The sequence below is a fragment of the Entelurus aequoreus genome, linkage group LG05 (genome assembly GCF_033978785.1).
Source record: "Entelurus aequoreus isolate RoL-2023_Sb linkage group LG05, RoL_Eaeq_v1.1, whole genome shotgun sequence".
In the NCBI taxonomy this organism is placed as follows: Eukaryota; Metazoa; Chordata; class Actinopteri; order Syngnathiformes; family Syngnathidae; genus Entelurus; species Entelurus aequoreus.
The window spans coordinates 12,446,078-12,463,025 of record NC_084735.1 but is presented as its reverse complement, the minus strand read 5'-3'; the positions used below and the strand labels follow the sequence as shown (position 1 = coordinate 12,463,025).

Below are 16,948 nucleotides of genomic sequence, written 5' to 3'. Positions count from 1 at the left end.
AAGCAAGAATGGGAAAGAATTCCACTTCAAAAATGTGTCTCCTCAGTTCCCAAACCTTTACTGAGTGTTGTTAAAAGGAAAGGCCATGTAACACAGTGGTGAACATGCCCTTTCCCAACTACTTTGGCACGTGTTGCAGCCATGAAATTCTAAGTTCATTATCATTTGCAAAAAATAAAAATAAAGTTTATGAGTTTGAACATCAAATATGTTGTCTTTGTAGCATATTCAACTGAACATGGCTTGAAAAGGATTTGCAAATCATTGTATTCCATTTATATTTACATCTAACACAATTCCCCAACTCATATGGAAACGGGGTTTGTAAATTGTGGCCAAACAATTGTATCTAGATTCAATGGAGACCAGGGGTTCTTAAACTAGTACCGCCATAATGACCAACATTCCAATAATACAACACTGTACTTTGGCATACCGTACCAGTTTGAGAATCCCTGATCCAGACCCTTGAATAGTTGTCCAGCTGAGTGTTGGCAAAGGCCAAGTGGCTTCCTCCAGCAGTGAGTAGCAGGTTCCTGTTAGACTGTAAACACCATCACATGAATGAAGACACAGGGCAGGACATACAAGGCCAGGTAAATAAGAGCATTTATCATTGGCTCCAGAGGTAAACGCAGCCTTTACGTACAGTCCATGTCATTACACTCCAGTTAATGAACTCCTCTCTAACGACATCTTCTCCTGACTTCCTTCTCCAGCTGGAGAAGTTTGTCATAAAGCACTTGGCACATGCTGTCGTCAACGTCCATCTGACACAAGACAAAAAGCAGCTCGTTAAAGGTGGAATGACGACTCAAAGAACGATGCTGAGGCTCCAATCAAGTCATCGGGGAACCACACAATCAGTATGAAAGACATGACGATGGATGGTTTGAAAAAAATGCATTCTAACTTGTAAATAAACGTTAATAAACGTCAGCTCAAATAAAGGTGCTCTATTCCAGCCATAAAATTCAATAAAAACAATAGTTTCCTTGCTCCTTGTAAGTTTATTCCAGGTCATAAATCATGCCTCTCACCTGGATAGTAGAAGGACGAGTAGGTATTCCGACAAGTTGGGACACTTTGACAGCCAATTTAGACCCGGGGAATGGCGAGAACGACACGGAAAGGCGCTTGGTTCCACCCCCCGTTTCTTCGTGAGGATTATGAGTCATTTTTCACCTAAATCCTATCAGTTCACATCCAACATGACAGCAGACCTTGTGCAGTGAGTGATGTTTTATTACGTTTGTTGAAAAAGCAAACGTTTTGATGCATTTTTTGGAAATTAATGATCAAAATACGTAAATATACTACATGACATATATACTTACATCATGTACATATTACATGTTATTATGAATGTTACTACATGACATATATACTTACATCGTGTATATATTACATATTATTATGAATGTTACTACATGACATATATACTTACATCGTGTATATATTACATGTTATTATGAATGTTACTACATGACATATATACTTACATCGTGTATATATTACATGTTATTATGAATGTTACTACATGACATATATACTTACATCATGTATATATTACATGTTATTATGAATGTTACTACATGACATATATACTTACATCATGTATATATTACATGTTATTATGAATGTTACTACATGACATATATACTTACATCATGTATATATTACATGTTATTATGAATGTTACTTCATGACATATATACTTACATCATGTATATATTACATGTTATTATGAATGTTACTACATGACATATATACTTACATCATGTATATATTACATGTTATTATGAATGTTACTACATGACATATATACTTACATCATGTATATATTACATGTTATTATGAATGTTACTTCATGACATATATACTTACATCATGTATATATTACATGTTATTATGAATGTTACTACATGACATATATACTTACATCATGTATATATTACATGTTATTATGAATGTTACTACATGACATATATACTTACATCATGTATATATTACATGTTATTATGAATGTTACCACATGACATATATACTTACATCATGTATATATTACATGTTATTATGAATGTTACCTCATGACATATATACTTACATCATGTATATATTACATGTTATTATGAATGTTACTACATGACATATATACTTACATCATGTATATATTACATGTTATTATGAATGTTACTACATGACATATATACTTACATCATGTATATATTACATGTTATTATGAATGTTACTACATGACATATATACTTACATCATGTATATATTACATGTTATTATGAATGTTACTTCATGACATATATACTTACATCATGTATATATTACATGTTATTATGAATGTTACTACATGACATATATACTTACATCATGTATATATTACATGTTATTATGAATGTTACTACATGACATATATACTTACATCATGTATATATTACATGTTATTATGAATGTTACCACATGACATATATACTTACATCATGTATATATTACATGTTATTATGAATGTTACTACATGACATATATACTTACATCATGTATATATTACATGTTATTATGAATGTTACCTCATGACATATATACTTACATCATGTATATATTACATGTTATTATGAATGTTACTACATGACATATATACTTACATCATGTATATATTACATGTTATTATGAATGTTACTACATGACATATATACTTACATCATGTATATATTACATGTTATTATGAATGTTACTACATGACATATATACTTACATCATGTATATATTACATGTTATTATAAATGTTACTTATAGTATGTATACAAAACCTTAATAGATGTTTTTAAGGGCTTTATAGGCAGAATAGAGCAACTTTCATTGGCTCCAGTGTGAGGGGACTTTTGATCGCATTTATTTAATATCTGGAATGCATTAAAAAAAAAATTCCTGTCGTCATGTCTCTCATATTGATTGTGAACAATAGGCAAAATTCCCCCCCAAAAAAGTGTACTTCCCCTTTAAGTGATGTAAATGTACAATGATCCGTTTCATTTGGCATTTCTATGTATTTCATACTTTTTTGCATGTAAAACTACAATTATTCTCTCTAAAATGTGTTTTTGTTCCTATTTCTGGTGGTTGGAACAGACTAATTGGATGAACAGGACAAAAATGTGGGTATAATTCGGTCTTTGGCTGAATACTAAGGCAAAGGAGGTGCCATAATGCATTTAAAAACATCAACCTGTGCATCCACAGGTGTACCCAACGAAGAGAGACACTCACCTGCCGTGGTTCTGTGTAGTTTGTCCCAAGTCCCGACGTTAAGCTGTGATACTTTGCCCGGGGGTCCAGAGACTCGGGGGTTTGAAGGAACAGCCAGTGCTGTGAACGTCCAGACAATTCTCTTGTTGGGTCACAACATTCACGGTTTTGTTGGGTATTTTGTGGCGGTGACGTACCAGAGACCCCGCTCCGTTGTAGGGTGTGAGAGTGAAGGTGTGGGTGAAGATCCTGATCTACTCAACACACAACACGGGGACATGATGATGCCACAGAAACTTCAAGTATTGTCAACCACTCACACGTCAGCAACCTTTACAATACTATTGAACTAAAACTTGGCTATGTTGTACATATTTTAGAGTAGTCTGTGTGCAGCTTGTGATCACACATGACATTTTTTTCCTGGGTTTTGTATCATTTCCTGTCCCGGTGCTCTTATTTTGGCTCTACTTCCTGTTAGGTTCCTCAGTCCTTCACTTTCACACCTGTTTTCCATGAGTTAATCTAGCCTAATTAGTTTCACCTGTGGCTCCTCGCCGGTGCCGTATCATTGTGCCCTTATAAAAAGGGCATTTACCTGCACTGTGCCTTCCTTTGTTCTGCCTCCTGGGGTCCAGACCAAAGAACATAATAATGGATGTATTATTCACTGGAACTCACTTGCGTTGCCAGACTAAATTTTTGGGGAAAAAAATACTAAAAACTAGTGAAATTGTCTGTCCATGCAGATAGTTGATTTTACGTAATAAATCATTCTAAATTAAGATTTGTATATCAAGAATTGTCATTCTATATTATTGACACATGTGCTGTAGAACAGTAGTACCCAACCACCGGTCCGGGGACCGGTACCGGTCCGTGACGCTTTTGCTACCGGGCTGCAGAGAAACATTAAATCATTTATAAAGGACTTGCATTTTCTCCAACATAACTTTGGCCTGTCCCACCAGACCAGGGGTGTCAAACTTGTCTTCATTGAGGGCCACACTGGCTGCCAATAGAGGGCCGCTTGTAACAGTCAATAATTCATTAATTTGCCTACGAATTTAAATATTTAAAAATTTTTTTAGGTAAAGAGTAAAAAAATCTGTGGATTTTACCACTGTTTTTTACAGAAAAAAATGTTCAGCTTAGTTGCCAGTAAAATATTTTACTGTCAAATATATGGTGTTTTTTTTATTATTATTATTTTTACAACATATTACTGTAAATAGAAATACAGTACCACTGTTTAATTTTATTTTGGCAACTCAGCTGCCAGTTTTTTACCATAATAAAATGTGGTACCATAAAATCATCAACCGTGAATTTTACAGTAAAAAAATAAAAAAATAACTGACAGCTCAGTCGACTTAATTTTACTGTAAAAAAACAAACATTGTTTTTTTTTTCGTTCAACTTACAGTAATATTCTGCAAAAAAATCTATTGGTCATTTTTATAGTGTAGAATTTGACACATAACTTGCTTCGAAACCATAAGTTAAGCAGATATTTAAGTATTTATTTGGATTTATACCAACAAAGTTAGATAATATAATATTTGGTGCAATATTGGACACTATTTTTTTCACTGTCAAAATAGAAAAAAAACCCTAATACCTTTATTAATTTTACAGTCAAATATATGGTGTTTTTTAAAAATTATTATTATTTTTCCAACATATCACTGTAAATAGAAATACAGTACTGCTGTTTCATTTTAGTGCCAGTTTTTTACCATAACAAAATGTGGTACCATAAAATCATCAACCGTGGATTTAAAAAAACCAAAAACTGACAGCTCAGTTGACTTAATTTTTCTGTAAAAAAACAAACATTGGTCTTTTTTTTTTTTTCAACTTACAGTAATATGCTGTAAAAAACTCCATACATTTTACAGTAAAATCTATTGGTCATTTTTATAGTGTACAATTTGATGGATAACTTGCTTCAAAATCATAAGTTAAGCAGATATTGAAGTATTTATTCGGATTTTGACCAACAAAGTTAGATAATATAATATTTGTTACAATATTGGACACTATTTCTTTCCCTGTCAAAATAGAAAAAAACCAACTAATACCTTTATTAATTTTACTGTCAAATATATGGTGTTTTTTTTTTATTATTATTATTTTTCCAACATATCACTGTAAATAGAAATACAGAACCACTTTTTAATTTTATTTTGGCAACTCAGCTGCCAGTTTTTTACCATAATAAAATGTGGTACCATAAAATCATCAACCGTGGATTTAAAAAAACAAAAAACTGACCGCTTAGTTGACTTAATTTTACTGTAGAAAAACAACATTGGTCGTTTTTTTTCAACTTACAGTAATATGCTGTAAAAAAATCCATTGGTCATTTTTATAGTGTACAATTTGATGGATAACTTGCTTCGAAACCATAAGTTATAAGCAGATATCAGTGTTTCCCACAAATTCATTTATTTGTGGCGGCCCACCACGAAAGAATTACGTCCGCCACAAATAAAAATTATTATTATTATTATTTTTTTTTAATTTTTTTTGTCCTGTCCAGCTTCTCAGGCAAATCATATAGTAGATGTAGATGCCCATATAGGCTGTTCAGATTTACTTTACAATAGAGAAGTGTAGGATACTTCTCTTGTTGCCTTATTTGTATTTGACCACTACTGTTTTCTGTTTATTTGTTACTGACTGTGGCAGGACACCTCTGCCTCTGTTTCACTTTATGTTGCTGGTAAATAATATGGTTGTAGTAGTAGGCTAAAGTTAAATGATTTGGTATGCACTAATTAAAGGGGCAGAAGTTTAAGAGACATTTTAGCTTTTATATTTTATAAGATATATTTTTTGTAAGAACCACAATTAATAACTATATTTCAGTGAATAACTTATTGTTCAAATCTGTATATAAATATGTACATAAAGTGTTGTAATTATATTGTAAAATGGATGGATGGATGGACTTTTAAAACAAAACTGTTATTATTAATTAGTAAGTATACATTTTTTGAGCCTTTTTAGAGAAAATCACATCATTCTAGTAAATTATGCAAATTTCTTGATGATGTCATGGTGACCACGCCCATAGCCACGCCCCCACCGCTACAGGTATCTTGGCAGTTTATGGTAAACACTGGATATTGAAGTATTTATTTGGATTTTGACCAAAAAAGTGAGATAATATAATATTTGTTACAATATTGGACACTATTTTTTCCCCCGTCAAAACTAGAAAAAAAACCTAATACCTTTAGTAAGAAAATAAGAACGCAAAGAAAGAAAATATAAGGTATTTTATTGACACATGTTATTTCCAGGCTTTTGCGGGCCATATAAAATGAGGTGGAGGGCCTTGAGTGAGTTAGTTTTCCTCTGTGTAGTGTTTTACTTCTTGTCTTGCGCTCCTATTTTGGTGTCTTTTTCTCTTGGTATTTTCCTGTAGCAGTTTCATGTCTTCCTTTGAGCGATATTTCTACTTTGTTTTAGCAATCAAGAATATTCCAGTTGTTTTTATCCTTCTTTGTGGGGACAATTGTTGATTGTCACGTCATGTTTGGATGTACATTGTCTTTGCTCTACAGTAAGTCTTTGCTGTTGTCCAGCATTCTGTTTTTGTTTACTTTGTAGCCAGTTCAGTTTTAGTTTCGTTCTGCATAGCCTTCCCTAAGCTTCAATGCCTTTTCTTAGGGGCACTCACCTTTTGTTTATTTTTGGTTTTAAGCATTAGACACCTTTTTACCTGCACACTGCCTCCCGCTGTTTACGACATCTACAAAGCAATTAGCTACCGGCTGCCACCTACTGATATGGAAGAGTATTACAGGGTTACTCTGCCGAGCTCTAGACAGCACCGACACTCAACAACAACACATCATTGGCAGACTAGAATTACTGGTTTTTAACCCAAATAGGTGAAATTAGACAATCTCCCACGGCACAGTGGTTGGAAAACACAGCAATGAGCTTGTTTATAGATGTAGAATATACAACTCCTCATAGGAAGTTGTTATAACTTTGTGACATGATACAAAGCACATTGATGAAATATAAAAGTGACAGATTGTAGCCAAAGGCTGATTTCCATCTGCATCTTCTTGCAAAGAAACACTAATTCAGCGTTATAGTGACTTGTATTTTCCATGCACTTATTCTTGCTGTGTTTATCTGGCAGGAGTGGAAAGCCGCTCCCTGAAAACGATGCCTACATTAAAGCGCTGCCTGGTGCAAAAAAGGCTGAGGAAGATGTGATGACATGAGACGTATGAGGACACCAATGAGTGAATGGCACTCACCAGCCACATGATTGGCATGATGAGAGTCCAAAGGAAGGAAGGCAGGATCCCGTAAGTTAGGTTGGTCATCACCAGTCCTGGACATATCACCGAGGAGAAAAGCCCCTGGACAAAACAGGAGGAAAGGTCTTTTTTTGTCCAAACAAAAGCACAAATTCATTCTTTTCCAGCTGCACTCTTCATGTGTTCTTGTTATTGGTGTACAATGGTGGTGTGTGAGGAGCCCACCTGGCTGTTGTTGTGCGTGTTGAGGGCCACACTGAGCATGTCACAGGCGTACTTGGAGGAGCTGTAGGGCTCCGACCCCTTCCTGTGCTGGATGTCTTCCACGCTGAAGGCGCTGCGCCGGGCGTTGCTGGAGGAGGTCCACACCAGACGAGACGTGTGAGCCTCCTGACACAGCAGAGGCTCCAGCTCTCTGATCTGCAACGGCAACACGGCCGTCGGTCCCGGAACATTCCAAACAAGACTAGAAGGAACTGCTCATTTTGTCTTCTTATTCATATACTTTATGTCATCTGCAGGTAAATCATCTAATACAGTATAGCGGTACTAGTATCGTACCGTGATACTAATCAATCATATTCGGTACTACACCGCCTCTAAAAAGTACCAGTTTCCCCCCGCTTGTCGTCACGTGGTGACATTGCTGGCTTTAGGAGCAGAGGAGCATGTTGGGCAGCGCACACACACAGAGTACTTACAAGCAGACAGTGTGTAGACAGAAAAGGGGGAATGGACGCATTTTGGTGTAAAAAGTAAAGATAAAGGTGAAGTTATCACTAATCCTGGTCTCCATGGCGACAAATAAAGTGAGTTTCTTACAAGTAGCATTATCACTGGAGGAGGAGGAATAGCTAAACATGCTTCACTACACACCGTAGGAGGATACAATAGCTCACCGCCGTCACAATGTAAACAAATGCCATGGGTGGATCTACACCTGACATCCACTGTAATGATACCAAGTACAAGAGTGTATCTACTCGATTACATCGCTATTTGTTTTTTCTTTTTAAAAAAATTCATATTATGTTTATAAAGTCAGTAAATATGTCCCTGGAGTCGGACACATGAGGACTTTGAATATGACCAATGTATGATCCTGTAACTACTTGGTATCGGACCGATACCTAAATGTGTGGTATCATCCAAAACTAATGTCAAGTATCAAAGAAGAGAAGAATAAGTGATTATTACATTTGAACAGAAGTGTAGATAGAACATGTTAAAACAGAAAATAAGCAGATAAAAACAGTAAATGAACAAGTAGATTAATAATCATTTTTTACAGTTTGTCCCTCATAGTGTGTACAAAATAATAGGTGTATAAATGACACAATATGTTACTGCAGACGAATTAGGAGTCTTTGCTTGTTTACTTACTACTAAAAGACAAGTTGTCTAGTATGTTCACTATTTTATTGACGGACTAAATGACAATAATAAACATATGTTTTATGTACACTAACATTTGTTGTTACAATAAAGCCATTTTTGTGGTGCCCTTTATTTAGATGTATGTACATACATGTGTGTATGGGGAGCACAGGAGTGTGTATACGTCAAAGCAGAAAGAAAGGAGGTGTTTACCAGGAGAAAATGACCAAAGAGGTTGGTAGCAAAGACCTCCTGCAGACCGTCAGGGTTGAGGCGGTCCTGCTGGGTGAGGAGACCCTCTGCGGTGGCAAACATGTTGACCACGTTCCTGCAGACATGACTATCACACGCCGGACTAACACCAAGTCTTTCCACAAGTCACATACCTGGAGAACAGACCCTTGACAAAAGCTTTGAAGTCCACTTGTGGATTGGGCATAATTCCTGCATTCAGGTACAAAAAGTCCACTCTGTTGTACCTGTGTGGGGGAAAGAAGCATGTGTGAGATCCTGTACGACACGTGGTGTCAAAGACCTTCAGGGAGTCCACCTGGACCGAAGCTCCCGGGCGGCCGCCAGCACGGACTGCACAGACGCCACATCCAGGTGCAGTAGATCCAGGCGGGCGTGGGCGTGGGAGGTCAGAAGGGCACGGCGGGCAGCTTGGGCCTTCTGCATGTTCCTGCATGCCAGGCACAAGAGGAGCTGGGGGTCCTCAGTCAGGAGCCTCTCACACAGGGCCAGACCGATGCCACTGAAGCAAGAACAGCAAACGTGGCACATATGTATAATATACACACTTACCATAGCGCTATTTACTATTGCTAATAATAATAGTCAAGTTGACAGTATTAACATCTAGGACTTTCAATCTTTGGCACCACACCATTCCATTCCAGTCTTGGGGGGAACCATTCCATTCAGAATGCATTCTTGCTTCAAAACAATACATTTTTAATAGCAAAGGACGACATAGATAAACAACTCTGATAAATGTCTATATTACTTAAAGGAAAACTGGTTTTGTTGAATACAATTCCACCCAAATATTTCATAAAGGCAAAAAGAGAAATATCCAACACTTCTCTTTTCTAAAGTAAATGCAGGCCTCAAATTTTAACTTTTTAAGGGCAAGGCAAGTGTTGCCTTAAAGGAGGGCTCGTATATATATATACATGTATATATATATATATATAGTCAAGGTTTCTGTGGTTTATCCGTTATACAGTGCTCAATACCAGGGTAGGGGGGAATATACATTAGGTCAGAAAATTTTATTGAAGTGAGACACTTCCATAAAATCCCCCGAAGAGCAGAGAAACCTGCGAAACAGGCTTGTAGGGATGAAATAGCCTCTGTGTTTTTCCCTGACCTAACACATATATATATATATTAGGGCTGCAACAACTAATCGATTAAATTGATTAAAATCGATTATTAAAATAGTTGCCGATTAATTTAGTCATCGATTCGTTGGATCTATGCTATGCGCAGAGTTTTTTTTATTTATTTTTTTAATACAAATTTTTTTTTTTTTTTTTTACTAAACCTTTATTTATAAACGGCAACATTTACAAACAGCTGAGAAACAATAATCAAAATAAGTATGGTGCCAGTATGCTGTTTTTTTTCAATAAAATACTGGATAGGATAGAAATGTAGTTTGTCTCTTTTATCTGATTATTAATCGATTAATCGAAGTAAAAATCGACAGATAATCGATTATCAAATTAATCGTTAGTTGCAGCCCTAATATATATATACATATATATGTATATATATGTACATATATATGTATACATATATATATACACATACATATATATATACATACATATATATATATACATACATATATATACACATATATATATACATATATATATATGTATATATACATATATATGTATATATATACAGGCTGCCCTGATGGAACCATTGCTGCAGGGTACGTGAGAGATTCCTGGAATACTTGGAGAATCATGTGCCTCTCAGTCCTTTCCATCGAGGACGTGGAAGACATCTACCTATTTGGAGCTGTGATCGCAGGGCATTTGCTGATTGGGCTGGGCATTGCTCTGGTGTATCGTCAAATTCGGAAGACGATGGCAGCCACTCAAGGGGCCAACAGGCTGTTCAACGCAATGGAAGGATTGGGTCGTGCTGTGGGATCACAGACGGGAGCGATTGCTGATTTGAATCGCAAGGTAGATTCCATCTTGATGAAGTTATAGAAAGAATAAATTGGAATTGTCAGAGCCAGCATACAGAGCAGGAATGTCATTGTTTTGACTGCTCGAAGAAAAAACAACATCTTAATCTACGATTTGACTCCCTCGAATGGCCTTGAGGAACAGGCTGTTTGAAAACACTCCCCTGAGGACTCCTCAAAGATGGACGCTTTTGACCTTTCCCTTTTTTTCAAAAGCACCTGGGTCGGACTCTTGAACTCTTGGGGCCGGCCTCGGCCCATAAAGACAATTCCAACATCTCACCCAAGTTAATTGGGCATACATGCACGCACACACCCCTCCCCAAATCAACGCCTTCACCACTGCTTAATTCCTCCGGGGTTGTGGGGGCTGAGCAGCGCTCAACAGCAGCTGCCGGCCTCCAAAGTCCTGTTGGATGACTCTGTTGCGAGTTGTTGTGATTACATGTACCATGTTTATGTGTGCCATGCTATGTGAGGTTTTTTTCCTCGGACTCAGTCTGGACCATTCCTGAGGGTCCAGCCTCAGACTGATATTTTTTTTTACTTCCCCCCTTCCCCAATGTCACCTTTTTCCCACCTTTTTAAGGAGCGCCTAAGTGAGGCTGATCCGTTGGCGGTCCCGTCTTGTCTCCCTGTAACGTATGTCTGCTCTTAGCGGGATTGTGCCGAAAATGTAATTTCAGTTCTTATGTGTCTTGTACATGTAAGAATGGACAAATAAAGCTGATTGATTGATTGATTGATATATACACACATACATATATATATACATATATAATATACATATATATATGTATATACATACATATATATACATATATATGTATATATACCTGTATGTATATATATGTCTGTATTATATATATATATATGTGTATATATGTATATATATACATATATTTATACATGTATGTATATACATACATATATGTACATATATACATATTCATAAACATATATCTGAAAAAAAATGGGCATAGTGTCCCCTTACGTCCATGTTGTTTATACCGATTAACGTTAATTATGCGATGTCTTAAACAGTTGAAAATGTAAGAAAAAAAGTAATCTTGGGGTGTTTTTATCAATTTATTCGACGAAACAATTAGGTTACAATTGTCCATTAATAAGTAAAAAGTCAAGGGCGGTCATGGCATGCTGGTCAATTCTGTAAGGCATTAAGGCAAGTCACAGGGGCGGTCTCGGCACTTGCCGCGGTTGCCGTGGTTACATCTGAACCCTGTACAGCAGATATAGATCATCTACGTCAATGGTCCCCAAACTACGGCCCGAGGGCCACATACAGCCTTTTTTAATCTGTCCTTCCTTTTTTTTTTTTTTAAGCGTCCAAAAAAAAAATACACAATGAGTAAAAAAATATATATATATATATATATTTTTTCAAATCTGTCCTTTCTTTCTTTTCTTTTTTTTATTAATCGTCCAACAAAATAATACACAATAGTCCAGAGTAAAAACAAATTAAAAAAAAAAAAGAAGTTGTTATTTATTTTAAATCTGTCCTTTCGTTCTTCTTTTTTTTATATTAATCAATCCAACAAAATAATACACAATACAATAATAATACAATTCCAATTCCAATGCCGGCCCAGCAACATTGAGAATAGCAATCAACGGAGTAATTGAGAGGACACACAAACATGACACAAAACAATCCATAAAGTAGTCAAACAAAAATGAATAATATCAACTACAGTATCAACATTAGTAATAATTCCAACATAACAGTGATTAATGTGTCCTGTCTCGCCCATCCAGCCATCCATCCATCCATCCATTTTCTACCGCTTGTTACTCTGGGGTTGTCAGGCAAGTCATATTGTCTAAACATGCATTTTCCCATGGAGAACATGACATCATCATGGATGACATGACATCATCACACACTCAGTCAATTAGTGCACGAGGGAGAAAAATGGTGAAATGGTTGGGGAAACGTAAAATACACTTAAGTTTGTTGTCTTTTGCTGCTAAACATAAAACATGATGTCACTACTGGTTTCCTACAAATACCAAAATAAAAGCCTTGTCCAAATGTTCACTGACTTATACTATACATGTTTAAATCACTTTTACTGTGAATGAATATTGGTCTCCTTGACTACTGATTATTTATATATTTGATTATATATATTTACTGTGAATGAATATTGGTCTCCTTGACTACTGATTATTTATATATTTGATTATATATATTTACTGTGAATGAATATTGGTCTCCTTGACTACTGATTATTTATATATTTCATTATATATATTTACTGTGAATGAATATTGGTCTCCTTGACTACTGATTATTTATATATTTGATTATATATATTTACTGTGAATGAATATTGTTCTCCTTGACTACTGGTTATCTGCCCGCAGAAAAGCATATTGGTGTATGTGTTTACTAGAGAACACCACCCGCAGTCATCAATAATGCACTGACATGGAAGAACTACACCCGGGTCAAACTACACCTTCTACACTTCAAGGTCACTGCAGGATGGAGCCTATCCCAGCTAAAGGCATAATATATACACTAACTCAATATATACATACACTAAATATATACATACTATATACACTAAATGCATACTAAATGTATACACTAAATGTATAGATAATATATACACTAACTAAACATATACATAATACATACACTAAATATACACATATATACACTAAATATACATATACTATATACACTAAATGTATACACAATATATACACTAAATATAGATAATATATACGCTAACTAAATATATACACAATACATACACAATATATACACTAAATGTATACAATATATACACTAAATATATAGATAATATATACATTAAATGTATACACAATATATACACTAAATATATAGATAAAATATACGCTAACTAAATATATACACAATACATACACAATATATACACTAAATGTATACAACATATATACACTAAATTTTTAGATAATATATACACTAACTATGAATATACATCATACATACACTAAATATACACATTAATACACAAAATATATAGATAATATATACACAATATATAGATAATATATACACTAACTAAATATACAGTATACATAATACATAGACTAAATATACACATGTATACTAAATACATACACAATATATACACTAAATATATAGATAATATATACACTAACTGAACATATACATAATACATACACTAAATATACACATATATACTAAATACATAAACAATATATACACTAAATATATAGATAATATATACACTATATGTATACACTAAATATATACATAATATATACACTAAATGTATACACAATATATATACTAAATATATAAATATATACACTAAATGTATACACAATATATATACTAAATATATAGATAATATATAAACTAAATGTATACACAATATATATACTAAATATATAGATAATATATACGCTAATTAAATATACACATGTATACTAAATACGTACACTAAACATATAGATAATATATACACTAAATTAATAGATAATATATACAGTAAATGTATACACAATATATACACTAAATATATAGATAATATATACACTAACTAAAAATATACATAATAGATACACTAAATATAAACATACAATCCATACTAAATGTACACACAATATATAGATAATATATACACTAACTAGATATATACATAACAAATACACTAAATGTACACATACTATATATAGAAAATGTACACACATTATATAGATAATATATACACTAACTAAATATACACATACTATATATAGCAAATGTACACACAATAAATAGATAAATGTACACACAATAAATAGATAATATATACACTAACTAAATATACACATACTATATATAGCAAATGTACACACAATAAATAGATAAATGTACACACAATATATAGATAATATATACACTAATTAAATATACACATACTATATATAGCAAATGTACACACAATAAATAGATAAATGTACACACAATATATAGATAATATATACACTAACTAAATATACACATACTATAATAGCAAATGTACACACAATAAATAGATGAATGTACACACAATAAATAGATACTATATACACACAATATATAGATAATATATGGAGTAAATATATAGATAATATATACACACAATATATAGTAAATGTACACACAATATATAGATAATATATACACTAACTAAATATACACATACTATATATAGCAAATGTACACACAATAGATAAATGTACACACAACATATAGATAATATATACACTAACTAAATATATACATAATACATACACACAATATATATAGTAAATGTATACACAATATATAGATCATATATACAGTAAATATATAGATAATATATACAGTAAACCGGAAGCCAGTAAGTAAAAACATTAGTAAATACACTTGACTACGTTACCCACAAAGCACTGCGGCTCTAAACAAACGGTGTTTCTTCATAGAATGATGGTCTTAAATTCCACGACATGATATTTATTAGCCGGCGTGGGGATGTTTGAGTGGGTGTTTGGCAGATTTGAATGAAAGTGTAAATATGTTTCATCCCGTGACTCAACGTGAACATTGAAAAGTAGTCGCGTCGACGTAAAGCTAACATGTGCTAACACGCTACACAACATACCTGTTGGCGCCAGTTACAATGACTACTTTCTGCATCTCTGGCCCGACTTTACTCCACCTTGACGGAGGGAAAGTTTAATCCTCCTTGACGGAGGAAAGTCGGGGAAATAAGAAGCTGGGATGGGTGTACAGTGGCCGCAGGGGCCCCATGGTTCGATTCCGGTGTGAAGCCATCAGCCAATCAGCGTGCTGGAGCAGAGAGGTGGTGTGATGGGCTGGCCAATCAGCTTCGACTACGGCAAGCGACGACAGACAAGAGTTGTCGCGCAGCGCAAAGTTCAAAACATGTTATTTACTGTGTTTTAATGACTATTACGGTATTTTAATGACTATTACGGTATTTTAATGACTATTACTGTATTTTAATGACTATTACTGTATTTTAGTGACTATTACTGTGTTTTAATGACTATTACTGTATTTTAATGAGTATGACGGTATTTTAATGACTATTACTGTATTTTAGTGACTATTACTGTATTTTAATGACTATTACTGTATTTTAGCGACTATTACTGTGTTTTAATGACTATTACTGTAATTTAATGACTATTACTGTATTTTAAAGACTATTACGGTATTTTAATGACTATTACTGTATTTTAATGACTATTACGGTATTTTAATGACTATTACTGTATTTTAGTGACTATTACTGTATTTTAATGACTATGACGATATTTTAATGACTATTACAGTATTTTAATGACTATTACTGTATTTTAATGACTACTGTATTTTAGTGACTATTACTGTGTTTTAATGACTATTACTGTATTTTAATGACTATGACGGTATTTTAATGACTATTACTGTATTTTAGTGACTATTACTGTATTTTAATGACTATTACTGCATTTTAGCGACTATTACTGTGTTTTAATGACTATTACTGTAATTTAATGACTATTACTGTATTTTAATGACTATTGCGGTATTTTAATGATTATTACTGTATTTTAATGACTAATACGGTATTTTAACGACTATTACTGTATTTTAGTGACTATTACTGTATTTTAATGACTGTGACGATATTTTAATGACTATTACGGTATTTTAATGACTATTACTGTATTTTGATGACTATTACGGTAATATGAAACACTTTATTAATTTCATGTATTTTAATGACTATTACGGTATTTTAATGACTATTACTGT

The 16,948-nt window shown here is 33.8% G+C and overlaps 1 protein-coding gene across 2 annotated transcripts; it reads right to left on the bottom strand.

Annotated features, from left to right (window-relative positions):
- Positions 1–287: 287 nt before the first annotated feature.
- hsd17b7 (hydroxysteroid (17-beta) dehydrogenase 7) lies at positions 288–15,965 on the bottom strand. Of its 2 annotated transcripts, XM_062047092.1 has the most exons (10): positions 15,786–15,965; positions 9,475–9,678; positions 9,311–9,403; positions 9,138–9,252; positions 7,773–7,967; positions 7,545–7,649; positions 3,456–3,512; positions 3,280–3,378; positions 650–770; positions 288–544 (listed from the first exon to the last, which is right to left on the bottom strand). In XM_062047092.1, the coding sequence occupies exons 1-9, from the start codon at positions 15,818–15,820 to the stop codon at positions 687–689; spliced, it is 987 nt and encodes a 328-aa protein (XP_061903076.1). In that variant the 5' UTR covers positions 15,821–15,965; the 3' UTR covers positions 288–544; positions 650–686. The 2 variants fall into 2 exon arrangements, with proteins under 2 accessions (XP_061903076.1, XP_061903075.1); XM_062047091.1 differs by having other exon boundaries at positions 288–770.
- Positions 15,966–16,948: the final 983 nt, after the last annotated feature.